Source organism: Hyperolius riggenbachi, chromosome 1 (assembly GCF_040937935.1).
Source record: "Hyperolius riggenbachi isolate aHypRig1 chromosome 1, aHypRig1.pri, whole genome shotgun sequence".
Classification (NCBI taxonomy): Eukaryota; Metazoa; Chordata; class Amphibia; order Anura; family Hyperoliidae; genus Hyperolius; species Hyperolius riggenbachi.
The window spans coordinates 352,665,599-352,692,570 of record NC_090646.1 but is presented as its reverse complement, the minus strand read 5'-3'; the positions used below and the strand labels follow the sequence as shown (position 1 = coordinate 352,692,570).

The following is a 26,972-nucleotide window of genomic DNA, read 5'->3' as shown; positions in this document are numbered from 1 at the left end:
GGGGTCGCAGGGAAGTGGTTGGTAGGTATTGGAGTCACTTAATTGGCGCATCGCTTCTAACACGTAATCTTCCTTATTCATCACCACCACTGCTCCCCCCTTGTCTGCGGGTTTTATGACAATAGATTCATTCAGTTCCAGTTCCCGCAATTCATGTCGCTCCTCAGTAGAGAGGTTGTGTTGAACATATGTTCCAGGATTGCCTGCCCTAAATAAGGTATCAATATCCTTAGACACATTGCTGATAAAGTTATCAATTATTTGACAAGATGGTGGATTGAATGAACTTTTTAAGCGCAATGTGGTGTCCCTTAGTGTCAGCACAGATTCATCATGGTCATCAGAGGTTGGTGGAAAACGAGGTAGGCTGAAGTAATACTTCAATTTCACTTTCTGTAGAACCTTTGGAGATCCAAATCAAGTTGAAGGCGATCAAGCCAGTGGGTGGGGGCAAACGAAAGTCCCTTGTTGAGAACGCGTGTCTGAGAATCAGACAATGTAAAAGTGGAGATGTTAACCACAATATTGTTACATGTTACTTTTTGTTCCTCTGTTTCTGGCGTAGCCTTTCCTTTATGCTTCCTGTGGCGCCCACCACGCCGCTTTCGTCCTGACTGGACACGTCTGTAGTGTCCTCTGGGGTGCTGACTGGCAAAAAATCAGAGGAGCCATTTTCAGAGGGCAATGGTTCTGTCGGTTTTGCTGGGCGTGGTCCCCCTTTGGGTGGTCTGGGGGGATTTTTCGGTCGTGCTGGTCGCTTATATGGCTGTTGCCACACATAGACATATCCAGAGCTATAGTCTGTAGCATCACGTTGGAATTTGTGCCGTTTTACTGTCTCAATCTAATTGGTAACCGTTTTACGGAAGGTCTCCAGTTCTGTCTGGATCTTATCAAATTCATCTTGTTTAACAAGTTCTTGAGGTTGTTGTATCAAGTTCTCTAGTTGTATGTTAAGTTTAGGTAATTCACTCTGAATCCGATTGATGGTAAGAACCATTCGGCCCTGGATGATTTGGTTTCACAGTTACACCAACAATGTGAGGCTATCCGCCTCACTATATATTGCGATTCTGATAATGTTAACTTTTTGGATACACTGGTGAAGGTTGATAATGGAAGACTTTACACAGATCTTTATGTAAAACCCACAGATCGAAATGCTATTTTATCTTTTGACAGTTTCCATCCTAGAAACACAAGATGTGCCATACCTAAAAGCCAGTTCATGCGACTGGGCCGCATAGTGGATGATGGGGACATATTGGAGTCCCGGTTGGACGAGATGTCTGAGAAGTTTTTAGCACGACAGTATCCTGAAGAGGTAGTGGCTAGTGCACGCAAGGAAGCAAGAGCGACATCTGGTCGTCCTAAGGGGAGAAGGAGCATAGGTAATCGACTACCTTTTGTATCTCATTATAATGTATGGAGTAATTGCATTAATAGAATTCTTAAAAAGCATTGGAGTCCATTGTCTCGCTCATTCCCCCTCAGTTACTGAATTCCAAAGTCCACCATTATTTTCATACAAGCGAGCTCCCACTCTGCGTGACAGACTAGTACACGCCGAGATGAGGACCTTGGTTAGACCACCGGAAGGTCGCTCACGTAGGGGTACATTCCCCTGTCTTAACTGCGTGCACTGCCACTCTATAATTAGATCCCCTTATATAGTTCATCCACATACAGGCAAACAATTTCCAATCAAAGGCTGCTATAATTGTGATACTTAATATGTGGTGTACCTGCTTAAGTGTCCGTGTGGACTTATTTATGTAGGACAGACCACATCCAAATTTAAAATAAGACTATCTGCCCACAAATCAGCCATACGTAACAAACTTGTGGAACAAGCTGTTCCGTCACATTTTGTTAAATATGGACACAATGTTAATCAGCTTAGATGCCAAATTATTGAAGCTATCCCACCTATGAATAGAGGAGGAAGTAGAATTAAAAAATTACTATATAGGGAAGCCTACTGGATCAGGGCATTAGATTGCCTTGACCCCCGGGGCCTTAATAGAGAATTTGAATTATCACCTTTATTATGATGTGACCAACATGTATCTATATCTTTAAGACCTAGTTCTCAGGACCTAATAAGTTTGGGTCTAGCTGTTATTGTGGGTTTATTCATACTGACCTATGATCAAATTATGATGTTTATGATATAAGTAGAAATATGTATCTGCTTTTATACTACCCTTCTCACTTCTTTTTATTGCTATTTACTTTTTTCCCTTGTCTAGCATGTCTAGCGCCTGGGATTCCGTACAGACGCGGATTCGTAGCTTCTGCTGCCATGGTGATGCGGTTGGGGCGGCGCCGGCTGGGTCACGTGGACGCTGCAGATTGACGCGGACATGCGTCCTCGCATGCGACACGCCACTTCCGCGTTCCACTTTGGCCCAGCTTGTGACTGGTTGACGCAGCTGGTCACGTGGCGCTCCCCCGGCCTCGCACCAATGTGGGAGTCCCGCCCGCCTCTTTGGGGCGGTCCTCGGCCACAGATGGCTGCTGTTGCACGCGGAGACGGCGGTGTGCGGCGTTTCTGGGCGCTTCCATGCAGGTGAGTGCCTCCTTTTTTCATTGGCTCTGTCCTTATCTACAAGGTTTCTATCAGGTCCGCATGGTAGATTGGGCCTTCCCATTGGTCCTAATGTTCCTGACCAATGATTGGAGGTTACATGGTGGCTTCCATATAAATTGTAATGTAATAGTATTCATTTTCATTCTGTCACTTGCTTGATAAAGGGGACCTCCCCGAAACGTCGCATCTTTATGTGACGGATTGCTATGATGAAAATCAATAAAAGAGCATAATATTTAAAATATTCCATTGATGGTGCCGGCTTTATCCTCTATCTACGATATCCGCTTGGTACACGGACAGCCTAGGCACATCGATACTGAAGACAGGAAGGAGTGCCTCCTCTTCACTCACTACATCTCCTGCTCGGGGGGGCGGAGCAGAGACTGTTAGATGGCGAAACTAATTAACATGACGGCCGTCTAATTAACATGTACAGCTCTGCGATCTACAGCAGCGCTGTATAGGGGACAGCAGTGTGACACGGCTGTCCTTCTTGGGGACTCAGAAGTGATCCACTGTGATAGCCTTATTTAAATAATAAAAAAAGAAATATTTAATACAAAAAATAATCAAATAAATATTTATTAAACACAAACAAACAAACCTGGGGGCGATCAGACCCCACCAACAGATAGCTCTGTTGGTGGGGAGAAAAGGGGGATCACTTGTGTGCTGTGTCGTGCGGCCCTGCAGCTTGACCTTAAAGCTGCAGTGGCCTATTTAACACAAAATGGCCTGGTCTTTAGGGGGGGGGGGGGGGTAAAGCCTGTGGTCCTGAAGAGGTTAAAGCGTTTCATATTTTCCACCTTCATGTATGATGCATTGCTGACTGGTTCAGGTATGTTTTATCTGTTACCCGTAACTTGTAACTGTCTGTACTGCACATTTTCTATTGTAAAGCACCATGGAAGATGCTGGCCATATATAAATAATAATAATAATATAGTCAGATACAAAATGCATGCCACCAAGATTCTAGCCCAAGTCCTGGCAAAAGACATAAAATGGTCAGAGTGTTTGTGGGAATTCTACCACTTGCATGTACAATATTAGCAGTGAAAGCTTTATGTTTGTAAATATGGAGATTTCCACTATTGGGCAGTGGCGGCGCCACACTGGGGCCTACCCAGGCTTCAGCCCCAGCTGTCATGTGGTCAGCCCCCCCCCCCCCCACCCCCGCGGCCTCCTCGAGTCTCAGTGTCTGACGCTGTGCTGCCCCTTCAAGTGGCGAGAACACTGCGACTCATCGCTCGGCTACTTTCCTGCATCCTCTCTGCCTCCTTCTAATGGGCCCTCCCCCCCTGCTGCGTGATTGGTCAGCAATAGGGAGGAAGGGCCCATTGGAAGAAGTCAGAAGTAGGTAGCTCCACTCCCAAGCCAATCACTGTTGGAAGGAAAGCATGAGGGAGGGGAGGAAAGTAGGTGGGAAGTGGATGGGAGTAGGATGTCTCGCTTTGCTTCTCAAGCTGGTCGGAGGAGGAGAGCAGGTGGGCAGGAAGGTGAGCAGGGAAGAGATCCCGCCCTCAGCTGCTCTTCTCTGCAACTTCCAGCACCTGTCTGTCATCCACCACCAGGGGCATGGCATTGGTAAGTAAATGGCACACACACCCACTACCACCTAATATCCTACACCTACAACCAGCACCCACTATAGCTTGCACTAGGCACTCACTATCCCAAATAGCCTACACATGCACCCACTATAGATGCACCCACTACCCCTATAGCCTGCACCCATTCCCAGCAGCACCCACTATAGCGTGTACCTAGCTCCCTTTACCCCCATAGCTTGAACCCACATCCAGCACCCACTATAGATGCACCCACTATAGCCTGTACCTAGCTCCCTCTACACCCTATAGCCTGAACCCACACCTAGCACCCACTATAGCCTGCACCTAGTACCCAGCACCCACTACACACTATAGCCTGCCCCCACACCTAGCACCTTCTATAGCCTGCAGCTTGCACCCACTACCCCCTATAGCCTGCACACACCCAGCACCCACTAAAGCCTGCACCTAACACCCAATCCCCCCTATAGTCTGCACCTACTATAGCCTGCACCTAGCACCAACTTCACCTTATAGCCTGCACCCCCACACCCAGCACCCTTTATAGCCTGCATCCAGCACCAACTATTGCCTGCACCTAGCACCCACTACTCCCTATAGCCTGCACCCACACCCAGCACACAATACAGCCTGCACCTAGAAACCACTATACACTATAGTCCTCCCACATTATTATTATGTATTTAGCAGAGCAGAAAGTGAGCCAGCCAGTCCAGGACAATGGACTGGAGGTAATACATCCTGCCTCATGCTCTGTTACCCATAGGCATTCTCTCTTTCTTTCACCACTCTCTGTCTGTCAGATGCTGAGACCAACAGGGTACTGACCAATTCTGTCTTTCTGTCCATCCTCTGTCTCTCTCTCTCTGCCCATCCTTTGTCTTGTACTGCCCTCCCTTTCATGCTGCCTCTCCTTCCACCTCTCTGCTCAACAACTGTCTCTCGTTACTCCCCCTCTCTCCCCCTCTGTCTCTTTCCACCTCTCTGCCCACCCTCTCTCCCCCTCTGTCTCTTTCCACCTCTCTGCCCACCCTCTCTCCCCCTCTGTCTCTTTCCACCTCTCTGCCCACCCTCTCTCCCCCTGTCTCTTTCCACCTCTCTTAATATATTAATGTGCATGTTTTTAACTTGGAGGACTCATGATTCCTTATTTTTTTGTTACTTAGAGGCCTCATAGTTATTGTATTTGTCATTACCTCAAGGTTACAGAATTTTGTCATTGTTTGGAGGTCTCATGATTGCTGCATTTGTTACTACTTGGAGGCCTCACGTTTTCTGCAATTCTCATTGCTTTGAGGCCTTGTGTTTACAGCTTTTCTCATTACTTGGAGGCCTCAAGATTGCTGAATTTCTCATTACTTGTAATTTGCTCACAGTCTAATGATTTTTACCATAGATTATGTGTATGTTGGGGGAACAGCTGTTGCAAGATTGTCTATTTTGGGGGAACACTACCATATTATCTGTATTTTGGAGGAACCTCTGCCAAATTATGTGTATTTTTGGTGAAATGCTATTAGATTACATGTTGTAACATCCGCAGTAATGGCGGCTGCGGGCACGCAGGGTGTCTCCACAGCCGCCTTGCCTTCCTGTTCAGGGACTTCGCCCGTGCCTCTGGCATCTAGTACGCCGAGGACGGGTATGTCTTTTGCACATAGGGTTGCCGTATCGCGTGGGCGCGCGGAGACAGGACCTTTATGCGGGGAGGAGGCGCGCCAGATGACCAGCCAGTCGGCTGACGTCAGAGGAGACTCACGGCGCTCCGGATTGGCTGATTGTTGTGGGCGCGGCCGTGGGGTCTCCTCTGTTTCATAAGTCTTCACTGTTCACTCACAACTTGTCTGCTGTTGCGAATACTCAAGTGTTAGCACTCAGACCTTAGATAGTATCTGGTGTGCTTTGGTCTGGGAGGAAACCAGGGATTTCACACAAGACTAAGATTATTGTATTACTGTATTTTGATATTCTGTGTATGACTCTGGCTACCCTCTGACTCTGCTCTTGCTTATCGTTTCTGTACTTCTACCCATCTGACTCTGTTGCTGAACCCTGCCTGATATCTTACTACTCTCTTGCCTGCCGATTCTGTACTGTACCTTCCCGCCTGTTACTGATCCTAGCCTGTCTGACCTTTCTACTCACCAGTGAGCCCTTGTCACTGGTGAGATGCTCTTCTAATAGTACCCACCAGCTCCTCTGGTGAGGTTTTGTCAAACTATTCAGTTACTGTGTTCTAATATTACACACCAGCTCCTCTGATGAGGTTTTGTCAAACTATTTAGTTACTGTGTTCTAATAGTACCCACCAGCACCTCTGGTGAGGTTAAGCCAAAGAAATCAGTTACTGTGTTCTAATAGTACCCACCAGCTCCTCTGGTGAGGTTTTGTCAAACTATTCAGTTACTGTGTACCAATAGTGCCCACCAGCTCCTCTGGTGAGGTCTAGCTAAACTATTCTGTTACTGTTGCACCAAGCACTACATACTTTGTATTCTGCCAGCTATACTTGTATTATTGGTGATACTGCAGATCACCACATAATCAGGTATAGCGTCTGTATTATTGGTGATTCTGCAGATCACACATAATCAGACGTCTGTGTTGCTACACCAATCGTTACACATGTATTTTGGGGGAAAACACTATGACAGAGCTCAAACTGCCCTGGTAGATTTTTTTACACCACTGCTGCTAAGGTCATGTATATTTGGCCCCACCCATGACCACTCCCACATTCTGTTGTGTGACCACACCCATTTTTTGGCATGAGCCCCGCCTGCCAGCCATTGAGCCCCCCCAAACATCTGAAGCTGGAGCCGCCACTGCTCTTGGGCCATTGGAAGCCTTGCCCTTTGTTCTCTTTGTAGGACACATAGGGCTTGATTCACTAGAGGATGCAAACACAGCTAGCACGCATAAAAGCTTGGCACGTGCGAACCAGGGTGCTAAGTAGTTTGCACAGCAAAGCTGTTACTGTTCGCATGCTATTTTAGCGCGTGTAAAAGTTTGTGCGCATAAAGTATTACACGCACTACTTCGTGTGCAAAATCAGCTGCTTTGCGTGCAAAGTATGCTTATCACACTACTTAGCACGCGAAACGGCTGATTTTGCACACAAAGTAATGCGCATAAAACTTTACGCGCGCAAATCTTTATGTGTGATAAACTTTACGTGCGCAAACTCTTAAGCGCGCATTAGCACGCGAAGAGGCAGTTTGCACGTGATAAGCGGCTTTTCACTGGCGTGCTAACAGTTAGTACGCTTTTGTGAATCAAGCCCCTTGTAATTAAACAAAGCGGATGAATGTATCAGTTAGCCTTTGTAACACATTTCAAACATTCCTTTCCATTTTTTTTGCTTTGTATCATTTCTTGTTCCTCTCATACATATGTCTTTGCTTAACTGAGCATTATGTCTCTGTTTACTTATTGCATTTTTATTTGGCAGTCAGAAGAGAACTGTCACAACATGGAGCCTAATTGTTGACCAAAAAAGCCCAAAGGATTCACCCTGATGTGACTACAGTCACAAGTCATACACAGTGTACCAAGCTGTAAATCACATAAACTTCATTCTAAAAAAAATCAATCTGGTATTTTTAGACCACATAATAATAAAACTATAAGTAGCACATGAACCTCACATAATTCTCATTGGCAATAGAAGCTAAAATATATTACAAAATACTGTGCAACAGAACACAAGCTTTTATTTTCCCATTTGTAAGCTGTGGAGGTGATATTACACATTATACACATAGATTCAAAGGAGCAGAAATCTGTTACAGCAATGCACATCATGATGACAGGCAGCCACCAATGAACAAGCGCAGAAAAGGTGAATGGCAGCACTCACACTTACACAAAGTGACATTTCCCATTCTTGCAGTTCACATACTACAGCACACTCAGGCTTAAGAAGGACATCATTGAGTTTATTTACCAAGACACTGCAAAGAGCACTCATATTAACATGGAAAATGTAGTGACCGACAAGCACTGGGGGTTCTGGGATGAGATGTGATGCCAGTGTTAGAATACTTGTGGTATTCGTACAGTGTATTCATACGCTGCTTCTTGCACCTCAATAAATCCATCAATGGGTACTTTGTATTTAAAGTAAATACTTTGTATTTAAAGTGATGGCACAGGGACATTTGAGTGAGATGTGTCCTCAATTATAGGCCTCGCTATGTTTGGACTTACACTACAGCACAAATAAGTACTTCATTCAAAGCAAACCTGAAGCAAAAAAAAACTTATGATATGATGAATTGTGTGTGTAGTATGGATAAGGAATAGAACAATAGTAGCAAATAAAGAGTCTCATATTTTTATTTTCAGAGATACTGTATATATTACATTGCCTCATTCTGTCACATTGCAGTCTTTCTTAGAAACCCCACTCTGTCTTTGAAGCTATAAAACAAAGTACAAATAATGACCCTTTGGACTTTCCTGCAGTAAAACCTTATCACAAGTTGTCTCTCACTGTTTCTTTGTAGTTTAAGTGCTCCAGAAAACCCGACCCAGCTCAGAGAAGCTCTCTTGCATAGATAACTGAAGTTTTTTTTTAACTATTCCTATACTGGAAAACAATATGAGACTTTTTTCTACGCTACTAATGTTCTATTTCTTAGTTGTACTACACACACAATTCATTATCTCATAAGTTTATTATCACTTCAGATTTGCTTTAAGTTCAAACATGGACACAGAGGTTTATCTACCAGGGGAGCAGTCTTTGGGTACTGCACAGGGTCCCATGTCCAGGAGGACCCTATGCTTACAATCCCTTGCCCCTCGTGGCATCCCTAGGTAGCCACCACTGACAAAGTCATCAACGGTTACGGTGCAGTGAACTAGTGGGTGTTTTAGAGTTACCTGCTAAAATAAATGAACTTGAAAGAAGAAGAGGTAACATGGTCATACAAGAGCAGGGACAATGCAAATAATTCTGTCTTGCAAGTTCATGAAAAATGTATGCAGCTTGAAAATTGACCACTTGGTTTGCAACTGGAATTAAATCTGAATTGTCCAATATTAACTTGCAAACAATCTGCATCCAAGTCAAAACTGTATCATTGACCATCTCCGTACAAGAGCCATTACATGTGCAGGCATAGCAACCAGTCATTGTGAAATAGGGCTGGTTCCTGACAAACATCTGAACCAGCTGCCCGCAGCAGCAGCATGCAGAAAAGCATTTGTCGACTTTCAGCAGCACTTCCTTGCGTGTAGCGTTTTTCATTCCTGCGGGGGGGGGGGGGGGGGGAACATGGAAGTGAGCTGGTAAGCAGTCCTGGAAGCAACCTGCTGCTACCAGGACCTGAAGAGCACTGGGCAGGCGACAGCAAAAATCAGGATAAAAATGCAGAATTAGCACAAACAATGGTAAACGGCGGTAAGTGATCGTACTAATGACTGTCCATTCATCTGAACAGACATTGTTAATTGATGAGCGCCGTGGCCGTTGTTTACCACAGAAACGGCAGTGTGAACCAAGCCTAAGGCTCAACACACACCATACAATCTTGGTTGTTCAATCTTACCACTTTCATGTAGTATAAGAGCTTATCCAATCAATCATTCAAGGTATTTTCAATCTGTTGGCCCTTATACTACAAAGATTTGGTAAATCTGTACAACCAAGATTGTATGGTGTGTGTTGAGCTTAAGTCAGGGCACTTCATTATAAAAAGTAAAAACCTCTGATTTGAGAGGTGAGAGATGAGAAAGCAACAGGCAATGGGAGGAGCTGACTATATTCAGCCACCTCTAGGTACGTGCTTATTATGCCTATTGCTAAATCTGCCCCTGTATGTGCAGACAATATAGTACTGATTTAATGCACATACATACCGTAGGTAATCTTGTATGTAGTGAAAAGAGCAATGTTTATGTTAATATAATAAAATAGTACCTGGATCTCTCTGGCGTGATACATGACAATGAGTCCAAGCAAGATAGCAGTTGAGAGGCTGATAAGGCATTTCAGTGCAAATGAGTAAGAGGATTCCTGAAAAGAGAAGAGACAGACAACAACTGAGAAGCATTTTATATAACAGTGCTAAAACACAGGTATGACATCCTATACAATAAAACCTAACTGTCTCTGCGTCATCCACTTTCCCTGCCTGTCCGTCCGTGGCTTTTTTGTACTGCGCATGTGCACAGTAGAGACAGCCAGAGGCGGGACAAGGTCCTCCAGCACCCAAGGCTGAGACACCAAAGTGCGCCCCTCCATCCCTCCCACCCCAGCTGTCACACACTCATTGCTATTACACTAAGAGGTGCCACAGGGCCCACAACCTCCCCAACACCTTAATATCTAGTTATCTGGCTTGCAGTCACTGCTATGTATCCCCTTTTCTTATTTCTTTCTGCTTCAAACACAATTAGGAATGACAGCTGAATGAATTGTGCGCCCCCTCCTACAATGCGCCCCGAGGCTGGAGCCTCTCCAGCCTATGCCTCGGCCCGGCCCTGGAGACAGCCATTGGGACAGGAGATTGGGCCAGGGAGCAGGGCGGGCGGGTGCGTGGGGTGCGCGCACACTGACTGGCGGTGGTAATTTCACTACTTAGAGCCCGTTTTTAAACGGGCTTAGGTAGCCTAGTATTTCAATAAAAGCTATATCTTTAGTCAGGAAAAAAAAACAGTCAGGCTGGACCTTTACAGACAATTAAAATGTAAAAAAACACATTTTGGATAGGAGAAGGTAGCAGTTAGAATTGAAGCAGCTGATTTCGGTACCAGGGCTGCGTGGCTGATTTGGAGTGATTTGGAGTTTCAGCCCAGCTCCGCACAGATCAGTTAAAAAAACCCCACATTATTCAGCCACTGAACTACGTGTTCCACCCGAGATGCTACAACTCGGAGGAGGAATAGTATTTAGCATGAGAAGGGAGATCGTGCAGGATCAGGGTGAGCTGTCTTTTGGCTTTACCCTGCACCAAATTTACACTCGCCTACAATGAATGTACTCACTAGAACCACCATCAGGATTTAATTTCTGTGTTAGCTTAGACAACATTTTCTTTGGTTCCTGCTGTAAAATCAGGAAAACATAGTAAGAAAAAAAACCCTTAAAAATAATATTTTGGTGATAACTTTTGGTATTTACCTTGGTTTATGACTAGTGCCAACGGTGACAAGAACAGGAAGTTGGAGAAAATGTTCTATCTCTGCACCGTACCATAAAAAAAGTTTAAAGTCCAAATGTACTTTTACTTTAGGCTGCTTACACACCAAGACGTTACAGGCGCACGTTAGTGCGCCTGTAACGCTCCCCCAACGCACAGCAATGTAACACAAGTGGGCTGTTCACACAGCCCACGTTGCGTTACATGTAACGCTGCACGTTCTCCGCAAAGTGCAGCATGCTACGGCGTTGGAGCGGCTATAGCCGCGTTAGACTGTTTGCACATGCGCAGTGGGGGGCGGAGAGGAGGCGGGGAGAGCCAGCTACAGTAGCTGCGCACATGGCTACTTAATATTCACTGCACTGGCGGCCGCTGATTGGCCGGCGGGACCACGTGATGCGGAGTGTCTCGCTCCGCATCACGTGGTCCCGCTGGCCAATCAGCGCCACTCTGGGAGACCTTATAGGGATAGAGCCGCCTAACGCGGCTCACTTTACCGTCGGCTCTTGCAGCACCATACGTTGTGTTAGGTGCACGTTATGCGACCTTAACGTGGCACCTAACGCAACGTCTTGGTGTGCAAGAAGCCTAAATGTTCTCAGGTAACATAACAATAATGCAATGTACGTGTATTACTGATTACTATTATGCATTTATATAGTGATGACAATCACACAGACTCTTTCCAAGAGCCATAAACAGTTATATCACTAAATGTCCCTCAGAAGAGCTCACAATGTAATCCCTGCCATAGTCATCGGCCATGGCCTTGTGTTTGTGGACTGTTCTTTACTGACCCTTAGTTGAAGGAAAAAAATTAACCATTTTTTTTTATTGTGTCAGTCAGTATTGTTTTATTCCCGATATAGGCCTGTCCACCTTCCTTCCTACCTTATTGGTATGGACACACCTGCCCAGATAATTTGTGCATATAAAAGGAAGTTATTATGGAAGCACATCTCACAGTGGGGTTGATTCATGAAAGCACGGTATAGTAATGTGCAAAGATAGTGCATGACATTTTACTTGTGTTTACTGGTGTTTACGCAAGCAATGCAATGTGCATTGCGCACAGAGAACAGCTTGTGCAATGGACACAGCATGTCCATTGCAAGTATATGTTACTCTCTTCGTCTTACTGTGGTTTCATGAATCATTCCTAATATAATACATTGGTTTTGTACAAGTGCATTTTAGTAGCAATAAAAATCATCTTTCTATTGCCATTTGCAGCCAGCTATGAACATCTAAAATTGCTTGGAATCTGATTCTTTTGAAAACTATTTTCCAACCATTAGCACTCCTTTAGTGGAAAGGAACATACACACATCCAATATTTATTGGCCATTTTTAGGGCTGAGCTCTCAGATTCCAAATTTCGAGTTTGCCATCGGAATTTGGCAGTTCCGAGTAAGCACTCGAAACTCGAAAATTCGGCAATTCCGAGTACCGAATTCGCGTTTACATTGAAGTCAATAGTGCTAAATTCCGTGGTTAATTGTGAAGCCCCCTTACATGCTATCATCACCAAATTTGGCATGTATATTAAGCAGATGAGTAGGAACATGGTAAAAAAAATGTTTTTGAAAAGATCTTATAGTTTTTAAATAAAACGATTTTAAAGTTTCATAGGAAAAATGTTTTTTTAAACTGTGTAAAATGACACTGCTGCAGTACAGGTTACTGCATTCCGAGTTCTGTATACATATTGTATACATTTCATGAAAACAGACAGCGTAGGGTCCCCCCTCCCAAGCCTCCTTAACCCCTTGTCCCCCATGCAGGCTGGGATAGCCAGAATGCGGAGTCCCGGCCACGTGGGGCTTCGCACCCTGAGCTATACCAGCCCGCATGGTCCATGGTATGGGGGGGCTCTGGAGGAGAGGGGCGGCCAACCTCCCCCTCTCCCCCAGAGCCCTTGTCCAATCCATGGATAAGGGTCTGTTCCCCACCTCCGGTGCCCCAGGAGGAGGTGGGGGCCACCGACGTCCTGGGGGGTTCATGGTGCCATCCGGGGTTCCTCTTTAACAAGCAGACTCCGGAAGCCGCCCCCTCCCCAGGAGAAATGAGTATAGGGGTACATGGTACCCCTTACCCATTTCAGCAGAGAGTTAAAAAAAAGAAATAAAAACACGACAACGAAAAAAGTCCTTTATTGCTCTGGATTAACCAGGGATACTTACCTTGGAATAATCCCACGCCAGTATCCTCAGGAGTGGTCCCACGCCAGTATCCTCAGGAGTGGTCCCACGCACCCGCCCAACTCCCGGGGCTGAATGGCTATATACAGCCTCTGCAATCTGTATTGCATAAGCTAGAAACACGAAAATTGTTTGCTAAAACAAGAATTTTCGGCAATCAGTGTCATAAACAAAATGGTTGCTGGGGAATTCCCGTTCCCCGGAGGCCACCTCAGAGTGTCAGACTGAGCTTTATATCACATAAATAGGTGGGTCCAGGGGACCAGGGCACCTCCTGCTCTGGTCACCTGGACCCACCATCTATGTGAAAAATGGCTGGTTTCACCACTCTAGTGTGGCCTCCAGCGTTCCGGGATTTCCCAGTGGCCATTTTGATCGCATCACTGTTTGCCGAAATTTCTTGTTTCAAAGGCAACATTTTCGTGTTCATAGCCTCTGCTATACAGATGCAGAGGCTGACTGTGACCATTCAGTGGCGGGAGTTCGTCGGTGTGGGAGGGTGGTGAGATGTCCTAAGAGGAAACTCGCGTGGGACCACTTCTAATTATACTGGCGTGGGATTTTCGCAAGGTAAGTACCCCTGGTTAATTTAGAACAATAAAGGACTTTTTTCGTTGTCGTGTTTTTATTTCTTTTTTTAACTCTGCTGAAATGGGTAAGGTACCATGTATCCCTATACTCATTTCTCCTGGGGTGGGGGCGGCTTCCGGGGTCCGCTTGTTAAAGGGGAACCCCGGATGGCACCATGAACCCCCCAGGACGTCGGCGGCCCCCACCTCCTCCTGGGGCACCGGAGGTGGGGAAGAGCCCCTTGTCCATGAATTGGACAAGGGCTCTGGGGGAGGGGGAGAGGTTGACCGCTCCTCTCCTCCAGAGCCCCCCCCCCATACCATGGACCATGTGGGCTGGTATAGCTCAGGGTGCGAAGCCCCACGTGGCCGGGACTCCGCATTCTGGCTATCCCAGCCTGCATGGGAGACAAGGAGTTAAGGAGGCTTGGAAGGGGGGACCCCACGCTGTCTGTTTTCATGAAATGTATACAATATGTATACAGAACTCGGAATGCAGTAACCTGTACTGCAGCAGTGTCATTTTACACAGTTTAAAAACCATTTTTCCTATGAAACTTTGAAATCTATTTGCTCAAAAACTATAAAGTCTTTTCACAAAAAAGTTTTTTTTTACCATGTTCCTACTCATCTGCTTATTATACATGCCAAATTTGGTGATGATAGCATGTACAGGGGCTTTACAATTAACCGCAGAAGTTGGCACTATTGACTTCAATAGAAATGCACTCGAAACACGAAAATTCGGAACACGAAATCCGGTTTTCGCATGCGGTACACGAAATTTCGACAAAATCGGAATTCAGCTGTTCCGATCAGCCCTAGCCATTTTCTCCAATTCCAAAAGTATGAGAGCTTACTGTATATACTTGTAGAAAGCAATATTTTTTGCTCTTAAAATGTCCCCCAGAGCAACATTTCAGTTTATACTCAGGTCATTCTGCTACTGTGGGTGGCTACATACAGGAAGGGCTGTGCTGACCTCCGCCTATACATTGAATCCATGCATCGGAGGCTATAGAAGAGCATCTCAGCTGATCTGGGGCCACGAGTTTAAACACTAGAGGGAGAATGCAGAAGACATGGAGGCGTCACGTGCAGCTTGTCTGGACTGGCCCCAGATCAGGTCTACGGGGGAAGGATAACTGGATAAGGGATTATTCAGCACCAAGTAAAGGTGTATAGAGGAGGGGGGGACTACTAGACAACAGGTAATGCTGTATGGGAAGGTAGGGGGGACCACTAGACACTTGGTGTGCTGTATAGAAGAGGGAGGAACACTACACACCAGATATGTTGTGTGTGTGTGTGTGGGGGGGGGGGGGGGGGGGGCTAGACACCAGGTATGTTGTTTAGTACAGGGGGATAGAGATGGCCCGAACCCGGCGAACTTCCACGGTTTGCGATCGCTATCGTGGGGAACCGCAAATTTTTCTGGAAGATCGGTTTGCCCCCATAGTGCATCATGAGGGTCAACTTTGACCCTCTACATCACAGTCAGCAGGCACATTGTAGCCAATTAAGCTACACTCCCTCCTGGAGCCCCCCCCCCCTTATAAAAGGCAGGGAGCGTCAGGATTTTCACTCACTTGTGCGCCTGCAGTACTTCGTGAAGGGATAGCTGCTGCAGACTCTTATAGGGAAAGCTTAGTTAGGCTCTTGTAGGCTTCTTAGCTTGCTCATTGCTGATTATTATTGCTAAAAAAGCACCCCACAACAGCTCTTTTGAGAACTAATCTTGTTCTTGTGATCTATTTTTGTGTGTGTGTGTGTGTCCCACTAACACTTGTGTTGCATAGACAGCCTTAGTAATTCCTACTGTGTGTGCCACTGCCAGGCCCAGCACATTCAGTGACTACTACCTGTGTGTGTGACAGGTGCATATTGTAATATCCACTGCATATACCTACCTGTTGTTCACTGTGCATTCACCCACCTACGTGAGCGCATGCAGTGTCACTGTGCCTGTCCGGTATCTGTCTGTGTGTGACAGGTGGACATTGTAATACCCACTGCATATACCTACCTGTTGTTCACTGTGCACCCACCCGCCTATGTGAGTGTACGCAGTGTCACTATGCCTGTCCGGTACCTGTCTGTGTGTGACAGGTGCACATTATAATACCCATCACTGCATATATCTACTACCTGTTGTTCACTACAGTGCACCCACCCACCTACGTGAGCGCACACAGTGTCACTGTGCCTGTCTGGTACCTGTCTGTGTGTAACAGGTGCACATTTTAATACCCATCACTGCATATACCTACCTGTTGTTAACTTCAGTGCACCCACCTACCTATGTGAGCGCACGCAGTGTGATATACCACTCCATGCATACCTGTTAACTGCACCTGTGTGACTGCACATTATATTACTCAAGTCAGTGCATACATTTCACTTCATCCCCCCTGATATGGACAAAACAGGTAGAGGCAGAGGTAGAGACAGACCCAGAGGAAGGTCACCCGGCAGGTCGGTGCGAGGTCGTGGTGATGTGATTTCGTGCGGCCCTGGACCAAAGTACAGTGCTCAGAAGAAGGCACGTCCCATCAACTCCCAAGATTGTCAGGACGTGGTTGACTATTTAACACAGAACACCTCATCTTTCACAGCCACCAGCGCTACTCCAAGTACCACATCCACTACATTTGACAGTTCGCAGGAGTTATTTGGTGGGGAAATCACTGATGCACAGCCATTATTGTTACAACCAGATGAAGGCGCTAAGTAAGTTACACCACCTCATATGTCTGAGTTAGGCGACACTATGGACGTAACGTGTACAGAGGGGGATGATGAAGTACCTGCTGTTGGTGCAGTTTTGGAGGTGTCTGAGGCAAACGAAGCTGGGCAGGATGATTATGATGATGACGATGATACGGATCCCACGTATGTTCCCAATAGAGGAGATGAACAGGGGGACAGTTCAGAGGGGGAGTCAAAGAGGAGTAGGAGGAGACAAGTTCCTGAAAGAAGCAGGGGGAGCTCGACATCAGAAATAGCTGGTGGCAGTGTCTGACAGCATGTTTCGCCACCTATGTACAGTCAGCCAACATGCCCTTCAACGTCAGCTGCTGATGCCACCATAGTGCCATCACCCCAGGGGGGCTCAGCGGTTTGGTAATTTTTTAGTGTGTCTGCCTCAGATTGGAGCAATGCCCTCTATTCTCTCTGCCTCCAAAACTTGAGTCGTGGAAAAGCAAACACCCACGTAGGGACAAGTGCCTTACGAAGGCACATGGAGAAAAGGCACAAACTGCAATGGGAAGAGCACCTGAGCAAAAGCAGCACACAAAAGAAAAGCCACCCTCCTCCTCCTCTTCCTCCTTTAGGTGCAGCATCTTCAGCCACTTTCTCCCTTGCACCTTCACAGCCACCCTCCTCCACTCTGCCTCTGACCTTGAGCGGTTCCTGCTCCTCTGCCCACAGCAGCCAGGTGTCTGTGAAGGAATTCTTTGAGCGGAAGAAGCCAATTTCTGACAGTCACCCCCTTGCTCGGCGCCTTAAAGCTGGCTTGGCGGAACTGTTAGCTCGCCAGCTGTTACCATAACAGCTGGTGGACTCTGAGGCCTTCCGTAAATGTGTGGCCACTGGGACACCGCAGTGGAAGATGCCAGGCCGCAATTATTTCTCTAAAAAGGCGATACCCAAACTGTACCGTGAAGTTGAGAGGCAAGTGGTGTCATCTCTGGCACACAGCATTGGGTCAAGGGTCCACCTGACCACGGATGCCTGGTCTGCCAAGCACAGTCAGGGCAGGTACATTACTTACACAGCCCATTGGGTCAACCTGGTACGTGGCTGTGCAGCGGACCAACTTGTGACACCTCCACAGCTTGCAGGCAGGCCTCCTGCCACCTCCTCTCCTCCTGCTACATCCTCTTCGCTGTCGTCATCCTCATCCTCCTTGGCTGAGTGGCAGTTCAACTCTACTGGTGCTGAGATCTCCTCTCCAGCTACACAGCTCCAGCTCCCCAGGGCCTATGCTGCATGCCAGGTACGATGGTATCACGCCATCTTAGACATGTCTTGCCTCAAAGCAGAGAGTCACACTGGACCAGCTCTCCTGGCTGCTCTTAACAAACAGGTGGATCAGTGGCTGACCCCGCACCAGCTGGAGATCGGCAACCTGGTGTGTGACAACGGCAGCAATCTCATTTCCGCGTTGAATTTGGGAAAGCTGAAACATGTACCCTGCATGGCATATGTGCTGAATCTAGTCATTCAAAGATTTGTGTCAAAGTACCCAGGCTTAGAGGATGTCCTGAAGCAGTCCAGGAAGTTGTGTGGGCATTTCTTACACGGCCATGGCACACTTTGCCGAGATTCAGCGGAGAAACAAGTTGCCAGTGAGACGCCTCATTTGCGATAGCCTGACTCCCTGGAATTCGACCCTCCTTATGTTCTCTCGCCTGCTAGAACAGGTGAAAGCCGTCATCCAGTACTTCTACTCAACTGGACACTGATGCAAAATGCATGCAGGCTCATGTGCCCATTTGAGGAGGTGACCAACCTGGTGAGTCGCAGTGAAGGGGCCATCAGCGACTTGATCCCGTACGCTTACTTCCTGGAGCGTGCCATGCATAGAGTGGTGGATCAAGCTGTGGAGGAGCGTGAAGAGGAACCGTTATGGGAGGAAGCGTTGTGGGATATATTTTCATCAGAACCAAATGTTTCCTCAACACCTGCGGCAGCACAGAGGGGGGAGGAGGAGGAAGAGTCGTGTGGGGAAGAGGAGTCAGACTCGGATGATGAGGAAGGTGTTTCTTTGGAGGAGGAGGCGGCGGCGGAAGAACAACCGCAGCAGGTGTCGCAGGGGGCTTGTGCTGCTCTGTTCCCGTGGTATTATTCGTGGCTGGAGGGAGGAGGAGGACTTACCTGACGTCACTGAGGAAGAGCAAGAGGAGATGGATAGTACATCTGAATCCAACTTTGTGCAGATGGTGTCTTTCATGCTGTCCAGCCTGTTGAGGGACCCCGTATAAAAAAACTCAAGGGGAATGAGCTGTACTGGGTGGCCACGCTACTAGACCCTCGGTATAGGCACAAAGTGTTACCAACTCACCTGAAGGCAGAAAGGATGCAGCACTTGCAGAACAAGCTGGCAACTACGCTTTACAATGCGTTTAAGGGTGATGTCACAGCACAACGCAGTAAAGGTACCACTGCCAGTAATCCTTCTCCCATGTCCACGCAGGCAATGACAGGACGCTCCAGCGATTTCATGGTGATGTCGGACATGCGGACATTCTTTAGTCCAACGCCTCGAATCAGCGCTTCCGGATCGTTTATGGAAAACCGATTGCAAGATAGGAATACATCAGTCAACCTTAGAAATGTTACATTGTACAAAGCATAGTCAGGAGAAAAACAAAAGTACAATAAACTGTACCATGCTATAAGCTGTCAAATTTTACAGAATACAGTCATATGCATGACAAAGACAGGTACTTCGCATCATTAGCACAACAATAGCATCATAATGCAGTAAAAGTGTTAACCAACTGACTTCAGCAACGAATTGATATGGGGATGGGAATGTTCAAAGTAGGCCTGGGTTTCTACCCTAGGTTTATTGTTGAGCCAAACTATTTTTCCAGTGTCTGAAGGGAAAATAAAGTGCCTGGGTTCATATTTGGTTGTATACAGTACCTACACAATCTGTTCGAAGTATCCAAAATCTGTTGTCCCTCATATTACATGGAAGTTGTAAAATTGGCCAATTTTATGTATGTCTGCACCTTTATGTCTGAAAACTAACCAGTAACTACCCTGCAACTTTTCCTACGCATCTCAACTAATCAGCAAACTTTGCCGCATCTGGCATTTTCCTGTCATATGGCTGTATTTACCTCTGCAGATAAAACAACAGCATGGAATCTGAAATAAAAAGTTTACAAAAAGCCTTTGGGATGTATAGGTCAGAGTGGATTCTTTTTTCTCAACAAAAATGGAATGTCGCTTTTTACTTGAACAGTTTATTATTCTGTAACTGAGATGCAAAAAAATAACATTGCACACAATCCCATCAGATAGAATACATAAAATATGTGATTCACGCTGTACCATCATTATAAAAAAACACCACACTGAAAAATACTTGAAAGCATTCTGCACCAGATGTTTTAAAAGTGGCCCCTCATCAATTATACATATGTTTTGAATTATTGATTTTTCTCTTCTGAGGAAATCTGACAATGCAACAGGTGCCTTTTAACATATAGGTGACTAAGGAGTTATTGTTAATGCGCCCACGTCTGTTTCCACTACTGGTAATTGTTATACACAACCCATTTTGCTTATTCCACTGTTAAAGCAAACCTAAAATGAAAAAAAAACCTTAAAGGGACCATGAGCAGAGGCATAAAATTAAAAACTGCACTTACCTGGGGCTTTCTCCAGCCTCCTATCGCCCGTAAGATCTCCCGGCATCCTCTGGGTCCCTTATGCGGTCCCACTGGTGGCTCCATTAAACCAGCGACTTCGGCTGAAGTACATAGAGGCGCTATTCGTGACCTTGAGACTATACTGCCAGTAACCTCGCTGCACAGCTGGAGAAGTATAAACAGGATACAAATTCTCTGTCCAGCAACGTTCAGAAGATTCAGGGAGCTGTGAATAACTTGGCCATTTTAATCCTTGATGCAAATATTTTTAAGGAATGTGCATCCCATCTGAGTAGAAAATATCTAAACACAAGCGCATATTGCTGATCGATCTAAGGGGTCAGCATTGGAATCTGGTGAGCAGTTGACCATTGCATTGTCGGTGGTGGGAACACGTAATTGATCACCTGTCACGGGGTGAACCACATTGTCACTATAACCTGTGATCCAGCAGTATTACGCTATGTCCGCATACTGTGTTTGATTTGCAGATGTCAATAGCATTGGAAGAAAGTTGGAGTATATTTTATGCTGTTTAGCTGATTTGTGATTGAGTCAGCTAACTGATCTGGTGAGAGTACCTGGTGGATATATATCTTTGAACGTGTGATATCATTTGGCTCCGTTTTGAATATAGACGATTCTGGAACTGTGAACTATTATCTATGTTGAGCGCCTGCACAGACTCTCAGCGCCGTCTATCAGCGGCGCATCGCCGCCTCTCCCCGCCCCTCTCAGCGAAGAAAGACTGAGAGGTGCGGGGGAGAGGCGGAGATACGCGCTGACAGACGCGCGTGAGGCAGGGCTGCAGCCGTTAGCCCTGCCTCAATGTGGAAGCGCTGCCCGGGACTCAACGAGGGGATTGGGGAGGTAAGTGACCCCCGTTTAGCCACGGGGTAGCGGCGCTTTAGCAGGGGCACACATGCTCCTGCTGAATATAAGCACTGAAGCGAGATTTATTCTCGCTTCAGTGTCTCTTTAAAGAGGACCTCCAGAGTAAATACTACTTGCAAGTAAAAGAAAGTTATATTTACCCGAGAAGCCATGTCCCGCGATGCCAACGAGAAGTCCCTGCATCACCTGACTTCCGACACCTGGCCCCACCTCCTCTCTCTGGTAAACATAACTTTCTTTTACTTGCAGGCTGCCGGATTTTAGTATTTACTCTGGAGGTCCTCTTTAAGGTATGGGTGCAGGACACTGCATTGAGGGGCCAGTGAAACTTAAAGTTTTGGATGAGAACATCCATAGAAAATCTGTGGAAGGAGGTGAAGGTTTGAGTTGCCAAACTCAGCCAAAATCAGCCTTGAAACTTTACTAGCTTGGAGAGGATCTGCAAAGAGGAGTGGGCTAAAATCCCTCCTGAGATGAGTGCAAACCTAGTGGCCAACTACAAGAAAGGTCTGATCTCTGTGATTGCCAACAAGGGTTTCTCCGCCACATACTAAGTCATTTTTTATGAGGGATCAAATACTTATTTCACTCATTATAATGCACATCAAGCTCTGACTTTGGGGCACTGGGGTTTTAGGGTACTTGTAAGTGTGTCTCTCACAACTACAGTAAATCTACAATTACATGTATAGAGTGGTCATTTCTTGGTCAGAGGGCAAACATGCAAAATCAGCAGAGGATCAAATACTTATTTCCCTCACTATACCAGCAGTGTGTCCTCTGTAAAACAGAAGTGTTTTGGCTTCTGTTTATTTTTCAGGATTCAACTGCTTTTGGATTCAGGAGCATTCAACTGCTATGTGCAAAGATAAAATATAGCTGGTTAATAACCCTTGAAAAATAAATAAAAAGGACCTCAGACAAGTTATTAGTGGGACTAGTACTATATGTACCCATGTTTATCTCATCATGTCTCACGTCAAAATAGGTATGCTTTAAATATACAGTATATACAGTGGGATGCGAAAGTTTGGGTAACCTTGTTAATTGTCATGATTTTCCTGTATTAATTGTTGATTGTTATGATAAAAAAATGTCAGATACACATATTATATAGGAGACACACACAAAGATATTTGAGTGAAATGAAATGAAGTTTATTGGATTTACAGAACGTGTGCAATAATTGTTTAAACAAAATTAGACAGGTGTCTAAATTTGGGCACCACAAAAAAAAATGAAATCAATATTTAGTAGATCGTCCTTTTGCAGAAATTATAGCCTCTAAATGCTTCCCGTAGGCTCCAATGAGAGTCTGGATTCTGGTTGAAGGTATTTTGGACCATTCCTCTTTACAAAACATCTCTAGTTCATTCAGGTTAGATGGCTTCCTGAGCATGGACAGCTCTCTTTAAAGCAGAATATAACCCTGCATTTCAACTTTGCTCTAAAACATTATTTACAGCATATTATATGCAAAAAGCATTTTTTTACTAGACCAGCATTGGAAGGGTTAAACACAGAGGTTTAAAGTTCTGTGGAGAGATATGCAGAAGTTCAGATTGTTACATTCTATTTAGTTATATGTATCTATTGAGAAATGTTACACACTCTTTGGCTGTCCTCCAACTCCTTCTCAGTCAGAGAGATGAGTCACATTCAACACTTAGATACATTTATGTAAACAAAATGTATCTATGTCAGCTTCGGATGCGTCTGCAGAAATCTCCAGGAACTTTAAAGCACTGTGTAACCCTTCCAATGCTGGTCTAGTACAAAAAAAATGCTGGTTGCATATAATATACTGTAAATAATGTTTTAGAGCAAAGTTGAAATGCAGGGTTATATTCCGCTTTAACTCACACCACAGATTTTCAATTATATTCAGGTCTGGGTACTGAGATGGCCATTCCAGAATGTTGCACTTGTTCCTCTGCATGAATGCCTTAGTGGATTTTGAGCAGTGTTTAGGGTAATTTTCTTGTTGAAAGATCCAGTCCCCATGCAGCTTCAGCTTTTTCACTGATTCCTGGACATTGGTCTCCAAAATCTGCTGATACTGAGTGGAATCCATGCGTCCCTCAACTTTGACAAGATTCCCAGTTCCTGCACTGGCCACACAGTCCCACAGCATGATGGAACCACCACCATATTTTAATGTAGGTAGCAGGTGTTTTTCTTGGAATGCTGTGTTGTTTTTCCTCCATGCATAACGCCCCTTGTTATGCCCAAATAACTCAATTTTAGTCCACAGCACCTTATTCCAAAATGAAGCTGGCTTGTCCAAATATGCTTTAGCATACCTCAAGCGGCTCTGTTTGTGCTGTGGGCAGAGAAAAGGTTTCCTCTGGTGTAGCAACCAGAGAGAATCCGATTGTTGGCGATCTGCAGTATCACCAACAATACAGATGTCACCCGATTATTGATGATCTGCAGAATCACCAATAATACAAGCGCAGCTAACCTCTAGGCGCCCAATACAACAAATTGACAATGAGACAACAATAATAATTCACACGTATGTGGAAATATCCACCACACGCTAATTCCTCAGAGGTGTGGTTACCTCTGAATGGAAACCCCGTGTGAGAGATCCTCAAGCAGGCAGAGAGAGGATTCTCAGCCCCTGGCAGTAATCGTCTGCTAGGGCAGGCGTCTCGGAGAGGCAAGCCTCAGAGATAACCCACCAGTGGGAGACGTTCCACTGGAGAGAGAAAGGTCAGACAAGCAGAGGTTCGGCAACAGTACAGGAACAGAAGGCTGATTCAGAGTCGGTAAACAGGCAGGGTCGGCAACTTTGAATCAGATAGGCAGAGGTACAGGATCGGCAAGAGAAGAGAGTAGTCAGGGATAGCCAGAGTCAAAACACAGATAAATATACAATATAATCCTAACTGAGGTGTGACGTCCTTGGTATCAACACCTAGGAGCTGAGCTAAGGTCTGAGCGTTTACACCTAAGTATTCACGACAGCAGACAACTTGCTACTGACCAGCAAGTCCTATTTGTAGCCAGAGAGCTACTCAGCGCCGCCCCACAGCCCCAGCCAATCCAGAGTACTGCTGGAGTCAGCTGACCGGCCTGGTCAGCTGACTCTTCTTCTGGAACAATAAAGTTCCTGTCTCCTCGCACGTGCGCGCGTAATATGCAGACTCCGAGCTGGCGAGTGAGCGGGCGACCCCCCAGGCAGCAACTGCGCGGCGGAGTCCGCCGAGCTCACGGACTCCGCCGCCTGCCCTGCTCCACCCGCCGGCAGGAGTGCGGAGGCCCCTGTCCGAGATGCGGAGTCCGCCGCCACGTGCGTTCTGGCGGCGGCTCCACTATCTCTCACAGTACCCCCCTCTTGAGGAGTGGACTCCGGACACTTCCTACACGGTTTATCAGGATGTAACTGATGAAACCTCCTTCTTAATCTCTCAGCATGCATGTGATCCTCTGGTACCCAAGATCTATCTTTCACCCCATACCCCTTCCAATGGACCAGATACTGCACAGAATTCTGTACCAGACGAGAATCCAAAATCTTCCCAACTTTGTACTCTGTCTGGCCCTCTAAAACCACTGAAGGGGGGGGCGAGGGGGGGAGAGGAATCCACATACACTGCTGGCTTCAACAAAGATACATGGAAGGATCTCCCACTTCTCATGCTGGCTGGGAGACCGACCACATAAGAGACATTATTAATCTTTCTGACCACCGGATAAGGCCCTATGAACCTAGGACCCAACTTGGTAGACGGTTGTTTGATTGCCAAATGTCTCATCGACACCCACACCATGTCTCCCGGGGCAAAGTGCCACTCAACAGACCGTCTCTTGTCGGCCTGTTTCTTCTGATTCTGAAAGGCTGCTCCTAAATTTTTCTTTACTTGTCCCCAACGTTCCCTCAAAACCTTCTGCCAATCTTCCAGGGCTGGGAAGGGCGAGGAACACACCGGCAATGGGGAAAATTTAGGTGACCTTCCTGACACAACCTGAAAAGGGGACAAGCCCGTTGAAGAGCTTTTCAGGTTGTTGTGTGCAAATTCTGCAAAGTGCAAAAACTTAACCCATTCTGTTTGCGCATCTGCCACATAGCATCTAAGGAATTGTTCCAGTGCCTGATTAACCCTTTCGGTCTGCCCGTTTGTCTGTGGGTGATACCCAGATGAAAAGGACAGGTTCATACCCAGATTGCGGCAAAAGGCCCTCCAAAACTTTGATACAAATTGGATTCCTCTATCCGACAGCACATCATCCGGAATTCCGTGTAACCGGAAAATGTGTTGTATGAAGAGATCTGCTAACTCTTGAGCTGAAGGAAATCCCTTAAGTGGAACAAAATGGGCCATCTTGCTGAACCTGTCTACAATCACCCATATAACAGTCATACCCTCGGACCTGGGGAGCTCGCCGACAAAATCCATGGACAGGTGGGTCCATGGTTCACTTGGCATAAGTAAGGATTGTAGGGTACCCACTGGCGCCTGGCGAGAAGGTTTGCTCCTGGCACACACCACACATTCTCTGACAAACTCTTTACAATCAGAGGCCAATGAAGGCCACCACACACACCTCGTGAATAAATCCAGAGTGCAGGGAACCCCAGGGTGACCTGTGTTCTTATGGGCATGGAACAGCTGCATGATCTGTAAACGGAACGGCAGTGGAACAAAGTGCGGGCTGAGCTGTCTCAGGCTCGAAACATCTGGAGAGGGTGTCTGCTTTGATGTTCTTAGAACCTGGAGTGTATGTGATGACAAATCTGAAATGCGAAAAGAATAACGACCAGCAAGCCTGTCGAGGAGTAAGCCTCTTGGCCCCTTCAATGTACTCCAAGTTCTTATGGTCAGTATATACAGTGATGGTGTGTTCGGCACCTTCAAGCCAATGACGCCATTCCTGGAAGGCTAGTTTGATGGTCAGAAGTTCCCAGTTGCCCACATCGTAGTTTCTCTCTGCAGGGGAAAACCTGCGTGAGAAATAGGCACAAGGATGTGTCTTGCCCTGCAGACCTGAACGTTGAGACAACACAGCCCCCGCCCCGATTTCTGAGGCATCTACCTCTACTAAAAAGGGGAGAGTGACATCGACATGTCTCAGTATGGGCGCAGAACAAAATGATTTTTTCAGGGTGTTGAAGGCTGCCTGGGCTTCCGATGACCAATGGTATGGGTCAGCCCCTTTCTTGGTAAGACTGGTAAGAAGGGCTACTACTGAAGAAAATCCTTTGATGAATCTCCGGTAGTAGTTGGCAAAACCAAGAAATCTCTGGAGTGCCTTCAAGCCCACTCCAAGACAGCCGAGACATTTTCTGGGTCCATGGAGAGACCTGCAGTCGAAATAATATAACCCAGGAAAGGAACTCGAGTGACCTCAATGAGACACTTCTCTATTTTGGCATACAATCGGAAAGGACGGATAAAGCCCTTTGCCAGATTCTCTTTAATGTATTCCTGCATGGCTAGTTTCTCTGGCCCTGACAAATTATAAAGATGTCCTCTAGGGGGCATACAGCCTGATCTTAAGTCTATGGGACAGTCAAAACTCCGATGTGGTGGGAGTTCCGCTGACTTAGGACAAAATACGTCAGAGAACTCAGCGTATTGTATCGGGACCCCT

The 26,972-nt window shown here is 46.3% G+C and overlaps 1 protein-coding gene across 4 annotated transcripts in view; it reads right to left on the bottom strand.

Moving 5' to 3' along the window:
- The window catches only part of LOC137513307 (small conductance calcium-activated potassium channel protein 2-like), a 204,040-nt gene that overhangs the window by 133,693 nt on the left and 43,375 nt on the right, over window positions 1-26,972 (bottom strand). For all 4 annotated transcript variants that reach the window (XM_068234121.1, XM_068234124.1, XM_068234123.1 and 1 more), the window contains exon 3: window positions 10,097-10,192. In XM_068234121.1, the coding sequence (XP_068090222.1) occupies window positions 10,097-10,192 (96 nt within the window). The remainder of the gene's footprint in view (window positions 1-10,096; window positions 10,193-26,972) is intronic.